Below are 21,721 nucleotides of genomic sequence, written 5' to 3' on the forward strand. Positions count from 1 at the left end.
GGAGGCGGCTGCGGGCCGGCAGGCCGTTGCCGCGTGGAATTTTTGCCGCGTGGAATTTTTGAATACGGTCAGCTTTTCGGAGCCCCGTGCGATGTCGGGACCAGCTCCGCACAACTCCATACGGCTCCGGCGATCGAAGTGGGACCGACCCCGCGAGGCCGTACGGCTCAAGCGACCACATTAGGTCGCGCTTGCCGCATGGAGTCGCATGCTCGTGGGACAGGCCCTTAAGATGCAGCATTTCAGTTATGAAGAGTGAACGGATAAGCTGGATTAGGTTTCTTTGGAATTCAGTAGGTCAAGGGGGAGGACTTAGAGGTATACAAAATCATAAGGACAATAGATAGTAGGACATTTTTGCCAAGAGCAGGCATTGGTGTATGGTAAGAGCAATGGATCCAAGGTAGAATTTTGTTCAACTACACCGTGGCTAGAATCTGGAACATACTGCCTAGTGGGTTGTAAAGACAGCTACTCTCACAACATTTAATAAATACCTAGAGAGACACCTGAATCACCAAGGTATAGCAGGGTGTTGACCAAGTAATGGTAAATGGGATTAGTTTCAATGAGTGCTTAATGGACATGGTGGGCCAAAGGGCCCATTTCTGTGCTGTACTACGATTCCATATAAAATCATACAAATGTAATTACTTGAAAGAAGCAAACAGATAAAAGTCAGTTATGACAAATAATTAATGTTATTTTTCAAAAAGGGTTACTACCTTGGGTTAGACTCTGTTGGTCAAAGGCTTGCTGTGTAATAGCTTGTTGATCAAATTGGCTGATATTCTGCTGCAAGGCGTGATGCGTTGTTACAAAGGAATCTGAAGTAGGAAAGGCAAGAAAACAAGCAAATTAAGTTATGAGAAAAGATTAAAATAGAAAACATATTTCACTGAATTCAATGTAAAGAAACAAGCCATCTGATTCAATTAGTTTGTTCTCCTCACAAGTTTTTTCACATCTCTCTCATCTCACTGCATATGTACATCAACCTATTCTTCATGCGTTTATTGAACTCTCGTTTAAAAAAAGCAATCTACATAATAGGCCACAACTATTCCACACTTTGGATAAATGGAAAAAATAAGGCATTTAGATAGCAACATAGAAATGAACACAGTTGAAGAACATAAGGCACCTAATGTCCTTTAAATAATCCCAACAAAACATATCTTGTCTCGTGCATTTATCCTGTAAAATAATTTCAATGTTCCAGCCACAAACGATTGACATTTCAACCAAATCACACCACTTAGATAAGCAGGTTTCAGGGTAAACAGACCATAGTACTTGACGAATGGTCTTCAAACACTGTTTAATAGTCTTTTCCTCACTGTCAGTAAATCTGTTTTCATCAGTGTCAGGATATAATCAAAAAACTGTTGTGATGTGAATCCTGTAATGCACTGCAGTTAACTAAATTTGATAGTGAGCTTCCCAGCTCTGAGCAATACGACAACAAAGCACTTCCTGAAAATTAAGGAAAAACAACCCAATCTAAAATACTGCACCAGTGGTAATATATGATGTGGAGCAAACACACAAAAGAATGGAAGGAAGATCTGGTGGACAGGTTGGAACAATATATTCTTAGAATGTATAATCCACATCATTCATTTCCAATCCTTCTAAATGAAAGCTCCACTTGTCCATACACTGTAAACACTGTAAACACTCTCTCAATTAAGGCATGAAAAAGTCATGGGCAACTCCTTTCAAGCAGCAGACAATCCCAGATTTTGCCAGCAGAATATATTCATTTATTTATTTTACAATTTTTTGTATACTTCCTAACAAAATAAGTATGGTTAAAGCTTCAGACTTTCTGTGACGTGCCACACCTGGACTAGAATCTACTGATCTATGTAATGTGCAAGAGAGCATTATCCATTCACTCTCCAGTGGAGGGGAGGGTAATGGAAATGTATCACCCATTTGTTTAGGGATGGTGACATCTTCTCCGGTTAGCTGCTCAAACCCGACCTAAGCATAGAAAAACCCAACTCGATACGAGCAGACCGCTATCATACCAATAACAATGTTATGCATTCCGTTGATTTGTTTGTGGAAGAAACTCCAAATAAATGCATATGAAATTCAACTTTCCAGAAAACACTTTCTTACGAAGTAAATCAGTCTGGTCTGGGCTAAAGACTTATCCAGGCTTTCTGTCGCACTGCTTTATCAAACACCAGACTCAAATCTAACAAAGTAGGCATACTTTTATCTGTTCCCAGGATGAGACATTTCATACCAGGGCATCGGAAATGTCCTCGTTCTTCAGGGAACGGGGATTCCCCTCCGCCACCATAGATGAGGCTCACACCAGGGTCTCATCCATACCCCGTAACACTGCTCTCTCTCCCCATCCCCGCACACGCAACAAGGGCAGAGTCCCTCTGGTCCTCACCTTTCACCCCACCAGCCGGCAAATACAACACATAATCCTCCGCCATTTCCGCCACCTCCAACGTGACCCCACCACTCGCCACATCTTCCCATCTCCCCCCATGTCTGCCTTCCGCAAAGACCGCTCCCTCCGCAACTCCCTCGTCAATTCTTCCCTTCCCTCCCGCACCACCGCCTCCCCGGGCACTTTCCGTTGCAACCGCAAGAAATGCAACACCTGTCCCTTCACCTCCCCCCTCGACTCCATTCAAGGTCCTAAGCAGTCGTTCCAGGTGCGACAAAGGTTCACCTGTATCTCCTCCAACCTCATCTACTGCATCCGCTGCTCTAGAAGTCAGCTGATTTACATCGGTGAGACCAAGCGTAGGTTGGGCGATCGTTTCGCCGAACACCTCCGCTCAGTCCGCAATAACCTACCTGAACTCCCGGTGGCTCAGCACTTCAACTCCCCCTCCCATTCCCAATCTGACCTCTCTGTCCTGGGTCTCCTCCATTGCCAGAGTGAGCAACAGCGGAAATTGGAGGAACAGCATCTCATATTCCGTCTGGGGACCTTGCGTCCTTATGGCATTAACATTGAATTCTCCCAATTTGGCTAGCCCTTGCTGTCTCCTCCCCTTCCTTAACCCTCTAGCTGTCTCCTCCCACCCTCTCATCCGCCCGCCCTCGGGCTCCTCCTCCTCCTCCCCTTTTCCTTCTTTCTTTCCCACCCCCCATCAATCTGAAGAAGGGTTTCGGCCCGAAACGTCGCCTATTTCCTTCGCTCCATAGATGCTGCTGCACCCGCTGAGTTTCCCCAGCAATTTTGTGTACCTTCAAATCTAACAAAGTCAGGCTTGCTTTTGGCAGCCAAGCTCTGGTGTGAAGCGATGCAGAGAAACATAGAATAATAGGTGCATGAGGCGGCAATTTGGCCCTTCGAGCCTTTCAATATGATCATGGCTGATCATCAAAAACCAGTACCACGTTCCTGCTGGCTCGGCTACTTTTGGACTGGCAATAAAGCAGTTTGAGCTGACTGTGTTCTGGAGGAGGTAGCTTGGTAGCGAGGAAGCAAGTTGCTGAGATGCTGCTCCCAGAATGAGATGAGACAAATTTAGGGGCCTTGTAACAGATCTGTCAGGGCTCCGTAACAGTTGCAATAGACAATAGGTGCAGGAGTAGGCCATTCAGCCTTTCGAGCCATGCACTGTGATCATGCCTGATCATCCACAATCAGTACCCCATTCCTGCCTTCTCCCCATATCCCTTGGCTCCGCTATCTTTAAGAGCTCTTTCTAACTCCCTCCTTCAGACGCAGAGAATTCCACAGATTCACAACTCTCTGGGTGAAATAGTTTTTTCCTCATCTTCGTCCTAAATGGCCTACCCCTTATTATTAAACTGTGGTCCCTGGATCCGGACTTCCCCAACATTGGGAACATGTGTCCTGCTTCTAGCGTGTCCAATCCCTTAATAATCTTATATGTTTCTATAAGATACCCTCTCATCCTTCTAAATTCCAGTGAATATAAGCAGTCACCCAATTTTTTCACAATATGTCAGTTGCAACTCCCCTTTTCCTAATCTGACACCATTCGGATAATAATCTGCCTTCTTGCTCTTGCCACCAAAATGGATAACCTCCCATTTATCCAGTGTACTGCATCCGCAATGCATCTGCCCACTCACCCAATCTATCCAAGTCACCCTGAGGAGAATGTCAGCATCTTCAGCTCCATCTGGTGGCATGGTTCAGATAAGAACATTTCTCACAATGGTACACAATTATAAACATGCTGAGTTAGATACATGGGAAACACAAGAAAACACTTTATTTTCTATAATCCGGAAGTCACAATGTATAGGTGTAATGGAAACCAGCTTCCACCTGTGCCATAATATTCTAATAATTCTGAATTTTCTAAACACATGTGGCAAGAACAACATGCACCAGTTTTGCTTCACCTTGATTATGCTACTTCATAGATTTGGCATTCATGAGAAGGGCAATTTGGCCATCTGTACTAAAAAATGCAGATACAGGAAATCTGAAACAATACATAAAATGCTGGAAACACTCAGATCAGGCAGCATCCATGGAAGGTGAAAAGATTTATCACTTCAGGTAGAAGACCTATTGTTAGTAGCAGAAAGACTGAAATCAACTTGGTTCTAAGTTGCAAATAGGAAATAGGATGGAGGAGGGAAGAGCATGACAAAGGGAAATACTGATAGAGCAAAATCAGGGTTGCTGCAATGCACTGCATGAGACCACCTGAGTGACAGGTTAATGAGGCTAACCAATGAGCCAGAAAACAAACAAAAGGAGCATACAAAGGATTGCAAAAATGTAGGTCAGAGCTGCAGGAAATGACCAGCTGGTCAAGCAGTGTTAGTGGAGAAGGCAAGATGGAAATAATTATGCAGATGGATCAGCTACAGCATGACTGGCTATTTGACATGGAGTCTGAAAGTTTAGTTTAGTTTAGAGATACAGCGTGGAACCGGCCCTTCGGCCCACCGAGTCCGCGCAGACCAGCGATCCCTGCACATTAACACTATCTTACCTCCACACACTAGGGACACTTTACACTTTTACCAAGTCAATTAACCTACAAACCTGTACGTCTTTGGAGTGTGGGAGGAAACTGAGGATCTCAGAGAAAACCCACACGGTCACAGGGAGAACATACAAATTCCGTACAGACAGCACCCGTAGTCAGAATCGAACCCGGGTCTCCAGCGCTGCAAGCACTGTAAGGCAGCTACTCTACCGCTGCGCCACTGAAAGGCTGCAAAGCACCAAGACAGAAGACGAGTTGCTGCTCCTCAAGTTTACAATGAGCATGTTAGAAGTGTGCAGGCGGCCACAGGTAGATAGGTCAGTGAGAATCCTTAAGAAGGCAAGTCCAGCGGATCTCCTACCAAACTGGGGAAAATCAGGATCAATGTGCCCCTTCCAACTGAAAGCAGTAAAAATGTGTTATTTCTATCTTTCTAACCAGCAATGTTGTTCAAAAAATGTGCACCATGTTTGTGGCGTCCAGTGTAGTTTTCCCAACCGTACCTTCATCCTGTACAAGCTGCTGGTCTGTAAGCTGTTGGCCAAGCCCAGTTTGCTGAGGTCCCACAATCTGCTCTTGACTCAGGCCGAGCATGGTCTGGTGATCAGCACTGATTGTTGAAGGCTGCTGTAGTTCATTTGGCTGAATCTGAACTTGTGCCTGTCCAGTAGTTGGGTCAGTTTGCTGCTCCATAGATTCGACCAAGCCATCATCATCCAGGGGTGCTGCTTGCTGTTGTTGCTGTATCTGTTGAGCAAGCTCATACCTGAACATAAAAACAAATTAATGTAGGTGGTACAAGATTGGAAAGAAATGTTTGATATTTGTACATTTGCATTTCTTTCTCAACTATGCCTGGTAATTATGGTACTGAATTATACAGGATTATGACCCCACAGATTACTTACCGACTCAGACAATAGTTCTAAAACCCTAACTGGTATACCATAGTTTAGCAAGGAAGGGAATCAGATTTTCCTAATAAGTCTGACCAGCAGGTAACTCTAGACTTGTGCCATGTATAGCTCTGAGGGCAATATCAAATGGGATATAACTATTGGCTTGCTAATGTTGAGTACATTTCAAGCAACAATTAAAACAACCTTTTATTATATATTTCCTTCTTTGCTGCAGCTTTAACTATGTTAAATCTTACCTGTGCATCAAAGCCAAACAGTAAAGGACTTTCATTCACTTGACTGTGATCCCTACATCAAGATAGGATAGACACACCCATTTGATGTACCTCGAATTGTGCAATAAAATAACTGCCTATGCCACATTGTTCAGTGTATATCATTATCACCCAAATAGGTAGATAAGGGTTCAAATTCCACTTCAGAGATCTATGTAGCCATTCCAATGCGGCAAGGACGAAATGCTGTAATGTTGGGGGTGCTGGTTTAAGTGGGATATTGCTTACAAGCCTTTGACTGTATTCTCCGGTGAACATACAGTACAGGACCCATAGACTGCAGATGCTTTTGAGCAAAAACAATGTTTGATGGACTCGGCAGCTGTGGAAGGCCTCGACGCAAAGCGGCACCTGCCCATTTCTCTTGACAGATGTTGCCTGACCCACTCAGTTCTTCTAGCAGTTTATTTTTTTGAACATGTCTCTGTTTCATCATGAACTCAAAGTAGAACAACAAAGTCTTCCTTTAATACCTCCCTTAACAGATAATTTGCTCATCATTTCATTGTTGGTTTGGGACCTTTACATGTGCATATTAGCCCCAATAGCTGTGATATCGTAAGCTGATAAATATATTTTGTTACGTCAACTGAAGGCAGCGAAACATAATTGGTCTCTAACTATCTGAATGTTTCTTGTTGGATAGCTAGATAACCATAGAGACTTTAGATCTATAAATACATCTAAGTTTAGACTGATAGAACTTACACTTAAGATTAGACTTATTCATTGCTATGTGTAATACCCAAGTAATACTACCTTGGTTAGGTCTTACACAAGTAATACATTGCATTAAAGTCAGGATAATTGCCTAAAATTTAATACAAGATATGGTTTGCTTGTCAAGAATTCATTCTGCATTTTACACTCGAGCTCGAAATGCTCAATTCCAATACTAGAACCCGGTGTGTGATTACATGTATGGTGAGTTAGCGAGGCAGAAGTATAATTCCACTTCCTCCACTTGCAAAAATTAAGTGAAGGGATAGAGGTGGAGGGATGGTGGCACAAAAGTGGATGGACAATACATCAATTCTTGCAAATCAGTGGCATACCATATTCATGGAAACTCAGTTTCATCGGCACTGGGTTAAGCAGGATGCTTGGCAGCAGTACCATAATAGCTGAATCTTAAACTGAAGTCATTTCAAGTAAGGTTCTCAAATCTTTGCGGGGTCAGAAGATTCAACAGTGTTCCCCCAGGTCCGTGTAAGATACAGATACCTTTGGCCCAAACTCCTTGCAAAGTGCTGTATATCTTAGAACCCCCATCTTGGACATGATGGAAGAACTACTAAAAACCAATCCTTCCCTCCTATCTTCACGTTCAACTCTTCCATTAACATTAGGACCTCTTTGGGCCCCGAGAAGTAAACACAGAAGCAGAACTCTTAAAAACACTGCCCTGAGACAAGGATGTAAATGAAAATTTCAGGTATGCATGTTCCACCATTAAAATTAATGTTGAACTTCTATATCAAATTCACTTTCTTGCCAGATCCCTTTACTGCTGGCTTTTATTTAAAGTATCAACCCCAGTAATGAACATCTTTAGTAACTGATCAGGCATGGCACTGTAGAATTCTAAATATTCACAATCACCTCAGTCTTGAATGGTCTCCGGATGCTAGCTAGTCTCCAACCAGTAGAAATAGCCTCTCAGCACCTAACCCATCACACCTAAAATCAGCTCTATCTCCTTCCATGTACCACTTCATTTTAACTGAATTAGCGGAAAAACCCTTTAAAGTTAAAGGAGGTGTACTATGCAGAAAGAGTGAAGCTTCAACTGAATGCATGGAAGGTCACTTAAAAAGCTCTTACCTATGCGTCTTCATATGCTTTTTACAATTCATGGAAGTCTTGAACGTTTTCTGACAATAGGGGCACATGAAGGGACGCACCTCACTGTGGGTGGACATGTGCCTTTTCAGGCTGCCGTTCGTGGTGAAAGTCCCATCACAAATCAAACATTTGTAGGCCTTGAGGCCAGAATGCGTCCGGATGTGTGACTTAAGGACCCCTGACGAAACAAAGGCTCTGCCACACTGTGAACATTTGAATGGTTTCTCTCCTGTATGTGACCTGAAACAAGAACAAACTAGTTGACTGCAACCGTCAACACCATCTTACCACAGAAATCAAAATCATCAGATGTTACTTTTTTCCCCTTCATTTTAACTTCTGCGATAATGAATACTAAATATAAGATAGTCATCAATTGACTCCAACTGGGAATTCAGGTGAAACTTCTTTACCCAGAGAGTGGTTAGAATATGGAGTGTGTTACCATAAGCAGTAGTTGAGAAGACAACCTAGATGGATTTAAGTGAAATCTAGATAAGCACACGTGTGAGAAAGAAACAGAAAGACAACTGATAGGGTTATATAGAAGTAGAATGGAAAGGGGCTCATGTGGAATATAAACATGGCCATTGGGTAGAATGACACATTTTAGAGGTGTAAGTTTAATACAAGTTTACAAAATCAAAATACAAAAGAGATATGCACTCTGACTCGTCATCACAAGCACTTGCTATAAAACATTTCAAATGAACAAAGTTTTTCTCAGATCTTTGAAGTGCATGGATGCTTAGAAGCCAGTTTCAACAAGGCCACGTGGATCTGTTTTGGGTGTGATTGGCAATTGGAGGGCAAATTGATGTCAATTGCAATAATTTTCCAAGGTAAGTTTGGCATTTTCCTGCAAAATTACATATTCAAGACAAGATCCTCCAGATCCTTAGTGTTGCTAAGATGGCGCCTACCTGCGGCGACATTTTGCCAGCTGCATGACAGAATATCTTCAAAAATAGTATTTCTGAGCTCACCTGTATAAAAGAATCTGCAGAAACCAGCGATGTAAGCAGCAAGCTGCTAACGCATTTAAATGCATTAGCGCAACTGCGATCTCCCGGAGGTAGCGACTGTAAAGGAATTCCCGATCGGAGGGGAATCCCCAACCTCGCGGAGGCTCGCAGGTACAGTAAGTACTGTACCTGTAAACACCGGGGAGGCCTTCATGGAGTCCGGAATCGAGGCCGTCGGGCAGGATCTCCCAGCAGCAATGGAGCTGGAGGTACCGACTGTAATGGAATTCTCGATCGCTGGGGAATCCCCGACCTCGCGGAGACTCGCAAGTACTGTACCTTTAAACACCGAGGAGGCCTTCATGGAGTACGGAAACGTGGTCATCGGGCAGGACTACAAGTAAGACTGAAGTGCAGGGGACTTCGGGCCCCCCTCCCTACCATCCTACTGGCCAACGTACAGTCACTAGAAAACAAAGTGAAGGACTTAAGGGCAAGGCTGCTTTATCAAAGGGAGTTGAGGGAATGCTCTGTTTCACAGAGACATGGCTCACACCCAGCTCCCCACATTCAGCGGTCCAGCCTGAAGGTTTCTCCATCCACCGTATGCCACCCCATCCATCATAGCAAAAGGATTTGAGTATAGGAGCATGGAGGTTCTATTGCAGTTGTACAGGGTCTTGGTGAGACCACACCTGGAGTATTGCGTACAGTTTTGGTCTCCTAATCTGAGGAAGGACATTCTTGCCATAGAGGGAGTACAGAGAAGGTTCACCAGACTGATTCCTGTGATGTCAGGACTTTCATATGAAGAAAGACTGGATAGACTCGGCTTGTACTCGCTAGAATTTAGAAGATTGAGTGGGGATCTTATAGAAACTTACAAAATTCTTAAGGGGTTGGACAGGCTAGATGCAGGAAGATTGTTCCCGATGTTGGGGAAGTCCAGAACAAGGGGTCACAGTTTAAGGATAAGGGGGAAATCTTTTAGGACCGAGATGAGAAAAACATTTTTCACACAGAGACTGGAAATCTCTGCCACAGAAGGTAGTTGAGGCCAGTTCATTGGCTATATTTAAGAGGGAGTTAGATGTGGCCCTTGTGACTAAAGGGATCAGGGGGTATGGAGAGAAGGCAGGTGCAGGATACCGAGTTGGATGATCAACCATGATCATATTGAATGACGGTGCAGGCTCGAAGGGCCGAATGGCCTACTCCTGCACCTATTTTCTATGTTTTTATGTTTCTATCTGGGAAAGGGAGAGGTCAACTCGTTGTGGTGCTCAAACGTGGCAGTTCTGTCTAAAGGGCCTGTCCAAGTTTTCCACATGATTCAAACTCGGAGAATGTCCATAGCGAGTCCTTAGGAGTCAGTAGGAGTCCGTAGATATTTCATAGCGGCTTGTAATGCCAGCCGTAATGTGTGGAGGACTGTGGCCCAACAAAAACCTTCCGATTGTTTCCTAACCAGAAGCCTTGGATGAACCATGAGATCCGCATTCTTCTGAAGACCAGATTCCGGGCATTCAGGTCTGGCGATGCAGAGGTCTATAAGTCCAGATACGACCTTGGTAAGGCCATCAAAAAGGCCAAAAGGGAATTCTGCTGCAAGCTGGAGAATAGAAACATAGAAATTAGGTGCAGGAGTAGGCCATTCGGCCCTTCGAGCCTGCACCGCCATTCAATATGATCATGGCTGATCATCCAACTCAGTATCCCGTACCTGCCTTCTCTCCATACCCTCTGATCCCCTTAGCCACAAGGGCCACATCTAACTCCCTCTTAAATATAGCCAATGAACTGGCCTCGACTACCCTCTGTGGCAGAGAGTTCCAGAGATTCACCACTCTCTGTGTGAAAAAAGTTATTCTCATCTCGGTTTTAAAGGATTTCCCCTTATCCTTAAGCTGTGACCCCTTGTCCTGGACTTCCCCAACATCGGGAGCAATCTTCCTGCGTCTAGCCTGTCCAACCCCTTAAGAATTTTGTAAGTTTCTATAAGATCCCCTCTCAATCTCCTAAATTGAGTGATGCGGATGTTCGGCAATTGTGGCAGGGCTTGAATGCCATCACCTCCTACAAGGCAAAATCAGGAAGCAGCTCAAATGACAGCGAAGCATCACTCCCCGACGAGCTCAATGTGTTCTACGCACGGTTCGATAGGGAGAACACTGATATGCCTTCCCGAGCCCCCATTCGCCTTGACGGTGTTACAGTCACAGTCACAGAGGCTGACGTCAGAAGATCCTTCAGGGGGATGAACCCTCGGAAAGCACCTGGACCTGATGGCATACTCTGTCGAGTTCTCAAGACCTGTGCAGACCAACTGGCTGGAGTTTTTGCAGACATTTCCAACCTCTCACTTCTGAGGTCTGAGGTTCTCACCTGCTTTAAAAGGGCATCAATAATACCAGTGCCCAAGATGGGTAAGGTGACGTGCCTCAATGACTATCGACCAGTGGCACTAACGTCTGTGGTGATGAAGTGCTTTGAGAGGTTGGTTATGGTGCACATCAACTCCTACCTTGACAAGAACCTCGACCCATTACAGTTCGCATACCGCCACACCAGGTCAATGGTAGATGCAATTTCACTGGCTCTCCACTCCGCATTGGACCACTTGGACAATAAAAACACTTACGTAAGGCTGTTGTTTATCGACTACATAAGGACTCAGTGTTCAATACCATCATCCCTTCCAAGCTGGTTACCAAGCTCACGGAACTGGGCCTCTGTGAATCCCTCTGCAATTGGATCCTCGACTTCCTCATCCACAGACCACAGTCTGTTTTAATTGGCGGAAACACTTCATCCTCAGTAACAATTAGTACGGGAGTGCCTCAAGGCTGCATGCTCAGCCCCCTGTTTTACTCACTCTATATCCATGACTGCGTAGCCGGACATAATGCGAACTCCATCATCAAGTTCGCCGCCAACACCACCGTTGTTGGACGAATCAAGATGGAGACGAGTCAGAGTATAGAAGTGAGATTGACCGACTGACCAAATGGAGCCCGCACAACAACTTGGCTCTCACATCAGTAAGACCAAGGCACTGATTGTGAACTTTGGTAGGGGAAGGATGAGGATCCACAATCCTGTTCACATCAACGGGACGATGGTGGAGAGGGTCAATAACTTCAAATTCCTGGGCGTGCATAATTCAGACGATCTTTCCTGGACCCAGCACACCGATGCAATTATAAAGAATCAGCGACTCTACTTCCTGAGAAGATTACAGAGATTCAGCATGTCGAAGAGGATTCTCCTAAACTTCTACAGGTGCACGGTAGCGTGCATTCTGACTGGTTGCATCGTGAACTGGTTCAGCAACTTGAACGTCCAGGAGCGAAAAAGACTACAAAAGATTGTGACCACTGCCCAGTCCATCACCGGCTTTGACCTCCCCACTGTTGAAGGGATCTACCGTAGTCACTGCTTCAAAAAGGCAGCCAAAATCATCAAGGACCCACACCATCCTGGCCACACACTCATCTCAGCATTGCCATCAGGTTGAAGGTACAGGGGCCTGAAAACTGTAACATCGAGGAACGGCTTCTTCCCTACAGCCATCAGGCTATTAAACACTACAACAAATAAGCTCTGAGCTCTCAACTGCAAAGACTATTATTATTGCACTATTTATTGAACTTTTTCTTTCCCTGTTATGTACTAGGTTTACATATTCACATATTCTGTTGTGCTGCAGCAAGTAAGAATTTCATTGTCCCATCCGGGACATACGACAATAAAACACTCTTGACTCGACTCCAGGTGAGTTGGGCAGTGTTTTAAATCATAATTCTTTTGGTTCTGCATTTTAAAAAAATCCTCAATACTAGTGCTAATCTGATCCAATTTGATTCATACAACTAAAATGTATTACAAATAGCATAGTTATTGAATGTTTCATCCATTCCAAGTAAAACAAAATAAAAAATGGCTTACATTAAAATTATACGGAATCGCCTAATGGCCGTGAGTATTCAAAGTTAGTAAAATAAAGTTAGTGACGAATAAAACCGTATTGTATTGTATTGTTGAAAGCATCCAAGAATGAGAGGACAAGTAAAATGAGAAATCTGAATTCACAGATGATTACAATGTTGGAGGCCATTCAGACCATTAAGTCTGGCTGGCTTCAATAGAACATTCAAGTGGCAAATAAATGATTATGCAAATATTTAAAAACTGGATTTGTATTTGGTAGTCATGGCTGTAGAGTTAAACTTTTATAACATCTCTTTTCAAAAGTTATTCACTATTTTGTTTAGTACTGGCCAGAGCTTATACGTTTTTTACTTGAAGCTGCGGAAACAAAATCTGAGAAATATATTGATTTGCAATATTATGAAAAATGTGTGCATGTGTTAAGTGCAGATGCATTAGTATTTCTATCTTCATTTAAGAAAAGCTTTTAATAGAAAAATTGGGAAAGAGCAGAAGAACAACTTTAGGGGCAGCACAGTGGCCTCACAGAGCCAGAGGCCCGGGACCGAACCTGACCTCGGGAGCTGTCTCTGTAGAGTTTGAACGTTCTCCCTGCGATCACGTGGGTTTCCTCAGGATGCTCCGGTTTCCTCCCGCATCCCAAAGACTTGCGGGTTTGTAGGTTAATTGGCATCTGTAAATTGTTCTTAGCGTGTAGGGAGTGGATCAGAAAGTGTGATAACATAGAATTAGAATGAACGGGTGATCGATCGTCTGCATGGCCAAAGGGTTTGTTTCCATGCTATATCGCTAAATTAATCCCTAAACTCTTCCATAAAACCAGTACAGTTGAATACCCTCTTGCACTGAATGAATCAATATTAGTGTCAGCTATACAGATTGTAAGCAAACCATCCACATCAACAAGAAGCTTTAAACCACTTCAAACAAACAATATTATTATTCATACCTGATATGTTGCTTAAGATGACTGGATTTTTTAAATCCCTTGTTGCAATATGCACATTTGTATGGCCTATCCCCACCCAGTCCGTCAGTAATGATGCCATTTGCCAGATAATGACTGTACAACTGGCTATACGTGGGGTTTGCTGGATGAGGCCTACAGGGAGAAAAAACAGGAAGCTTTGAAATGAACTTAATTTTCAAACATTTTGAAAGCTCTGAATAAATTCATGGTTTTATTTTGGGCTCAAAGCATAAACCTGCAGAGAAAAGGATTATGAAAGGAAAGATGTCACTAGACCAGATCCAGAAAGCATCTGCATCTCGACTAGCATGTCCACCACCATCATAGTGTTGAGTGGTGCTCTATCTAGAGCTTTGCAGCGTATTACATCCAGATCCAGAAAGACAACAGGTGCTCAATGTGCCACACGACTGCCTAATTTCATACTTAAATTGCAGCAAATCAAAATTCTGTAGTAGCATTAAAACAAGAGGTCATACAAGATCAACATTTACAGTACCAGGCAATTTCTACTTAAATATTGCAAACATACTTATATTCCAACAGGGTGTTTTATCTGCAACTCAACATCAAAATACTATGTTAATATTTTTGCAGATGTGCAAGTGATCTTCAAACCTGAAACAGCACCCCCCTACTTCAGTGGTCGGGAACCTACAGCCCCCGGGCCGAATGCGGCCCGTAACCCAAAATCATCCGGCCCACAAGCACATTTTTTTCCCGTAGTCATCTGGCCCGCAGACTTCCTTCATCTCCGGTACCTTCCGGGCCCGAGGTGCCCAGGCGCGGTGATGCAAGGGAGGCCTGCGCTGGCGGCCGCAACTGCGGAGCCGCCAAGCGCCCAAGCAGGACCGAGCTCTGGCTGTACTGCATCCTGGGCTTCACTATCGGGATCAGGGTTGTCAATACGCCGAGGACGAGTGAGTGTGAGTATTTGAGCCACCGGCTTCAGGACAGAGCCAAGGCAATGGCCTGTAGGTACGCCGTGTTCGTGAGTACCCGTAAACTAGGGGCCAGTGCTCCGGGTGGCGTCCTCGAATGGGCAGGATCTATGTGACACGTGATTTGATGCCTGCCATCCAGGGCAGGATCTATGTGAGCACGTGATAGATGTGGCCCGCCATCCGCTCAGACATGTGTCCTGGACCCTCTGCAGAAACAGGTTGCCGACCCCTGCCCTACTGTGATATTTCAACTTACATCAGCTGCACACAGCACATTCAGATTTTGCACCCGTTGGTTAACATTCCAGATTCTGCCTTATTTGAAATTAAATTCAGAAAATACTGGTGGTACCTAACAGGTTATTGAAAAGGACCAATTGTTGTTGGAAAGGGAACAGCAATGAAAGTCCATTATCAAGCTGAATGAAAAAAATATAAAGCCACATCCTTTCTTTTACTGAGTGGAAATTTGCCCGAAAATATCATCTTATTTTCTGGGCATCAATAAATTGTACAGTTCTATCAGTTTATGTTTACAATTAAGATTTTCTGCATTTAATTATCTAAACTCATTTCAATTGAGTCTCATCGACTAGACAGAAGTTCGGAGTCTTTAAATCTGGTCTGTCCAGACACCAGAAGTAAACTGGTATCACTCTGAATCCACGGGTTACCTACATCTACGGTGGTCAGCTCCTATTCATTTGTTATATTACAATAGACAACTTCTATCATGCCTAAGCTTAAAATGTCTCTCAGTAAGAAATGCATCAGTAAGAGGAAAGACTGGGAAAAGAAGTGCTCAGAACAGGAAAACAAACAGTTAATAGGCTTTTGAAAGCATCAAAGGAAGTCACAGATTAAAAAAAAAATAGGTTGGATAAACTGAAGCAAATGGCAAAGTAAAGGAGCAAGGATTGTGAAGAACAAGGAGGATCACAAGGGATTGAGAAGCCAGCTAGGCAGGTAAACACCCTCTAGTGTGTAGCATATGTATATCTCTATACTTATAAACTCTCATCTTGTATGTGGATCTTCTCGAAAAAAACGACGCGGTAACGATAACATTTTGACATATTCCGGTAGATATTTTGCCCGTGGAGTCCAAACTCGCCTTACCTGAAAATTCCATGCTTTATTTCTCGTTATTAATGAAAACGTTAAAAAAAAATCTGACAAAACTTTGAATTTAAAAACGACTATCTTTCGCTGATGACGTAACAATGGGTCTGCGTGCCTTCTTCCTCGGGCTACGAGTGACGTCACCCCCCCAACCCTCCCTCATTCCCCTCGTTATTCAAAAGACGCAGCCGGAGATGAAGTCGGGCCCTGGACTGAAGACCAAAGATCATAGCTGAAGACTGCGGGCGGCCCAACTAGCGGTTCTAATGGTTGCCGCTCGCCCGCTCGCTTGCCCGCCACGCTCGCCGCCTCGCTGAAGGTCCTCGTGTTGGCACATGGTGGGTAGGTTGCTCTCTGCCTCTCTTGCTGCCCTCTCTCTGCCTCTGCCCTTACCCTCTGCCCCTGCCCTTTCTACGCCCCTCTCTCTCCAGCCGCGCCTGCGAGTTGGGGGCTATGCGTGAGTGGATAGGGTGGGGATGGGGTAAAAGGAACAAATTATAATATTAATATAATATCAAGGGTGGTGTTAGTGTGTGTGTGGGGGGTGGTTAGTGTGTGTGTGACGCCGCAGGCCCCCCCCCCCCCGCAACCCAACGAGTCCCACTTGGTCTAGTATATTATAAAAATCAAAGACGGCACACCTTTAAGTGTTCCAGATCAACCTTTGTGATAGTTATTAACGCACTTCAGATTTCATCGGGTTACACAGAAACATACAGCAGAGATATTCAGCTAACAGGTTGATTCAGATTACTCTAGCTGTGGCCGGCAGCTCCAAAAGGAACTGCCTGCATTTACCTGATCTGAGATAAGTCCTGTTGTTATGACCAGGACATGCCGCGTGTGACAGATGCCAGTGCATCTCATACTCGGCTCCATTGCAAAACCCGATATGGAGAGCAAAATCAGAGCCTGTTGTGCTGAGAGTCCAACACGCTCATCCCAGGCCAACAGATCTGGCATATGATCAGATCCGGATGGGGATTACTTGTGTAGAGGTGAGGAGCAAGGTTATTTATTTTTCCATTTAAGTCGTTTCAATGATTTCAATTATTTCTTTGTTTAAAGTTCATAAAACTAAATTAAATCTAATTTTTTTTTTAAACAAATAGATTTTGTTTCTTTTACAAAAATTAAAAACTAATGTGCAGCAAACAATAATTTTTAGATGTCTTCGAAAACCAGAGATGTTTCGAATTCTTGCTATTAAGAGAGTGCTGCGTAGGTTCACAAGGTTAATTCCCGGGATAGCGGGACTGTCATATGTTGATAGAATGGAGCAACTGGGCTTGTATGCACTGTAATCTAGAAGGATGCGAGGGGATCTAATTGAAACATATAAGATTATTAAGAGATTGGACGCGCTAGAGGTAGGAAACATGTTCCCAATGTTGCGGGAGTCCAGAACCAGGGACCAGTTTAAGAATAAGGGGAAGGCCATTTACAATGGAGATGAGGAAGACTTTTTCACCCAGAGAGTTGTGAATCTGTGGAATTCTCTGCCTCTGAAGGAGAAAGTTAGAAAGAGCTCTTAAAGATAGCGGAGCCAAGGGATATGGGGAGAAGGAGGGCACGGGGGGGTACTGATTGTGGATGATCTGCCATGATCACAGTGAATGGTGGTGCTGACTCGAAGGGCCGAATGGCCTAGCTCTGCACCTATTGTCTATTGCAACTGTTACGGAGCCCTGACAAATCTGTTACAAGGGAGAGTTCTGCCCCAAAATGTGTCTCCTCTCAGTGTATTGTGGGAGCAGCAGCTCAGCAACTTGCTTCCTCGTTACCAAGGATACCTCCAGAACACAGTCAGCTCAAACTGCTTTATTGCCAGTCCAAAAGTAGCCATAGGTCTTAGGTGATTAAATTTAGCTCTGTTTTGCCTTGTAATATTCAACCTATCTGTATCCATCTATCCCGACACCTGTGCTATTTACACATGGAACACATATTCTCCTGAATATCCTCTCTTTTTAAATTACTATCTGTTGTGTTCTTTTCTTAAAATTGGAATGTTTTCTCTACATCAAACCTTCAGAATTCTAATTATATAAACTTCCAACAAGTCTTCCCTTGGGTAATAAGGAACTGCGATGCGGGTTTAAACCGAAGATGGACAAAAAAAAAGCTGGAGTAACAGGCAGCATCTGCAGTTCCAGACGGGAGAGAAGGAACTGGTGATGTTTCAGGTCGAGTACCTTCTTCAGACGGAACGTCATGCATTCATTTTCTCCAGAGATGCTGCCTGTCCCGCTGAGTTACTCCAGATTTTTGTGTCTATCTTAAATCTTTCCTTGGGCGTCTCTTGTTAGAGAGTCCCACGTTTAACTTTTTCTCTATGGCAGATGTACGATTTATGCAGTCAAATTACTGATTCTTTACGGCATTCACCAAGATTCATTAATTTTCCGTGCAATAGGGAATAATAAGAAACATATCAAATTTAAACAATGCTTGAACTGATTTATTCAACTACGATGATTTATCTCAGAAAACTGCAACTTTTTCACTTTGTTCAATATTTTTCTCAGAAGTGTCAAGATGAAACATAAACATCATGGATGTTACTTTTGTTTGTGTACATCAATTAAACCATGTGTTTATTGTTTACAAACTCTTAGTCATTTGCTATTGTACACTAAAATAATCATTATCTTGCATTTGCAACATGTTACGTAGCACTGTATGCATTATATTGCAATTGCTGCCTATTCTCATCAAGTCACATATAATAAAAGCTTTACCTGAATCGGTGATGAGGATAGGCTCCTGAGTGGAATATCAGTTAAAGTGACGCTGTTCTTTAAAATCCGCATCTTGGCTGGTTTGCGTGGAAATCGTTTCTTAAGCTGCAAGTTTTTGAAATGTGAAGCAATGTGACTTTTGCGATGCCCTGAGGTCCTGAACTTTTTGTCACAGTGTGGACAGTCAAATGGTCTGGCTCCTGATCGCAAGAACAGAAGAGCAATAGAAAAATAGAATTGGATGATCTTACAAAATGCAGTATTAGTACAAATCAGGGCAAAGTACATTCCCTTTCTAGATACATATTTTTTTTTAAATCATGATTCTTTGGCTCATTCCAATGGCAGAGGTGGTGAAGATATTGCACAATGTGGAACAAAAATATTCAATTCTTGATCATCGCCGAGTCAGATCTTATCCACCACAAAACTTCAAAATGGGTGCTATGTGGGAGATAACTGATATTCCTTCAAGATTCGAAAGGTATTCCCAAGTCCCAATAATGTCATACTGGAATCATATGTGTTTTTTCAGCCAAATTGACCTCCACACACTGCACTAAGGAAGGATAAACGTATGGAACTTACAAAACTCCAAATTATTTTTTATAGAGCACAAGAGCATGGCTGACCACTCCATCCCAACATCTTGCAAAGTTTTATAAATATTAGCCTGAACATATAAAATGAACACACAGAGCCTATGATAACCATCCCTGGGGCTTTCCTTCTTTTTATCGAGAGGCCTATGCTTGAAGCCAGAGTTAAATGGCTGAAATGAGTCTGGAGATACCAGGCACAGTCCTAAGCACATTTTGCTTGAACTTGTCCAAAGCTCTCTTTAAAGGGCATGTCTGGGTTATCATTGCAACAATTCAAATTGGTGCGTGAATCATAAAGATACCTGTGTGTAGCCGAAGGTGCACTTTTAGACTTCCTTGAGTAGAAAACATCTTTGCACACATGGGACATCGGAATTCCTTGATGCCAGTATGAGTCTTCATGTGTGCAGTGAGGGTACTTTTTACAGCAAAAGCTCGGAAGCACTGAGTGCACTTGTAGGGCTTCTCATGAGTATGGATGCGAATATGTCGCACTAGATCGCTAGGCTTTTTAAATTCTTTAGTGCAATATGTACACATGTGCCACCTAATTCCATTCACACGACGGACAGAACCTGAGAATATAGAATAGGAATCGTTAAAGCTAGAATTATTTACAATAATCTAATTGAATATACAAATGCAATATGTACTTCCTCCTCATTGGCATCAACAGTTTTTAAAATCAAATTATTCATAATTCCCCAAGCAAAATCTACAAATCCCATCCCATGTATATGCATACACATACATATTATACACACACACACACACACACGATTACATACATATACACACACATATATACACCCACATATAATAAAACATACAAATAATACATAATTAGTAATAATACATACCACTAGTGTTTTATTGCATATTAGTTTCATGAGTTTTCAATTAGTTTTCTGCATTTTCCAGATTCTCGTGTCCCCGGGACTAGCTGCAGTTCCCAGATCAGCTCGCGTCCCCGGGGCTGGCTGCCGTTCCCAGATCCCTTGCTTCCCCGGACTGGCTGCAGTTCCCAGGTCACCTGCATGCCCCGGGGCTGGCTGCCGTTCCCAGATCCCTTGCTTCCCCGGGACTGGCTGCAGTTCCCAAGTCGCCTGCGTGCCCCGGGACTGCCTGCAGTTCCCAGGTCGCGAAAACGATTTAAAAAAAAATACCCCTGCGGCCAGATGATTTCGGTTACGGGCCGGATCCGGCCCATGGGCCATAGGATCTAAACCTATCCTATCGATGTACCTGTCAAAATGGCTTTTAAATATTATTATAATACCTGCCCGTTCCATGAATCTACCACCCTCTGTCTGAAACTTGTCTTTGTCAATCTTGACATTTTATTCCCAATATGATTTTGATTCACACATAATCAAGGTTTTTAAAAAGACAAAAATATTTGTGCATGATTCTTCACATCCTAAAATCACACATTACAGGAGATTGTCCTTCAGTCCATTTCGTGTTTGTGCCAGTTTGCGGGCAGACCCTGCTTTTCCCCAATTGTTCTACAATTATTTTGCACTTCAAGCCATTACCCAATCATCCTTTGAAAATGGACACAAAAAGCTGGAGTAACTGAGTGGGACAGGCAGCAACTCTGGAAAGAAGAAATGAGTGACGTCTCGGGTCGTGAGGAAAACGTCACCCATCGAGTCTGAAGAAGGGTCTCAACCCGAAATGCCACCCATTCCTTCTCTCCAGAGATGCTGCCTGTCCTGCTGAGTTACTCCAGCTTTTTGTGTCTGTCTTCAGTTTAAACCAGCATCTGCAATTCCTTCCTACCCATCCTTTGAAAATTATTACTTAATATTCCTCCACCATTTTAGATAGGGCATTCCAAGTCACAGCACACAAAGTGACTTTATGCAAAGTGACTTTGTCAACGGTTATTAACTTATGCCATTGGCAATACTCCTACTTACTCCAGAAAAATTCCATGAATATAATTAGGCATCTCATACGTACCAAAGGACTAAAGAGATAGTTTCCGTCCGCTTATTCTTACCGGGATACAACATCATTTTTTTCACCACATCCACATTCTCCTTGCCAGACAGCTTTTCCAAACGCTGTTGGTGTGACTGTGGAGCAGAAGGCTGGGTCTGTTGAAGGGGTGTAACCTGTGCATCCTGCGACTGACTTCGGGATAACAAAGCCCTCGGCTGGCCAGACTCCGACTGATGAGCTTGAATGGGAATGGTAGTTAGCCCACTGTTTTCTAAGGCTTGCTGTAATTGAATTTAAAGTTGTCTTTTAATAAAATCTCATTTAAAAAAGCAAGTAAAGGTTTAAATCTATCTCATACAATTACATAAAAGAGAAAAGGCTGGTTAATGTGATCTGGTTGAAATATACGACAAGATAACTTTGACAGCAATGCAATAATTGTTTATTTTATTTATTTATTTTTAAATCGCAGCTT

At 43.3% G+C, this 21,721-nt stretch overlaps 1 protein-coding gene across 1 annotated transcript in view; it reads right to left on the bottom strand.

The window, feature by feature from the left end:
- The window catches only part of znf236 (zinc finger protein 236), a 140,328-nt gene that overhangs the window by 66,177 nt on the left and 52,430 nt on the right, over positions 1 to 21,721 (bottom strand). The window contains 9 exon segments of the mRNA XM_033019066.1: positions 726 to 827; positions 5,465 to 5,727; positions 7,981 to 8,241; positions 13,867 to 13,994; positions 13,997 to 14,019; positions 18,695 to 18,724; positions 18,727 to 18,894; positions 19,599 to 19,871; positions 21,305 to 21,527. Coding sequence (XP_032874957.1) covers positions 726 to 827; positions 5,465 to 5,727; positions 7,981 to 8,241; positions 13,867 to 13,994; positions 13,997 to 14,019; positions 18,695 to 18,724; positions 18,727 to 18,894; positions 19,599 to 19,871; positions 21,305 to 21,527 — 1,471 coding nt within the window.

The sequence above is a fragment of the Amblyraja radiata genome, chromosome 4 (assembly GCF_010909765.2).
Source record: "Amblyraja radiata isolate CabotCenter1 chromosome 4, sAmbRad1.1.pri, whole genome shotgun sequence".
Lineage (NCBI taxonomy): Eukaryota > Metazoa > Chordata > Chondrichthyes > Rajiformes > Rajidae > Amblyraja > Amblyraja radiata.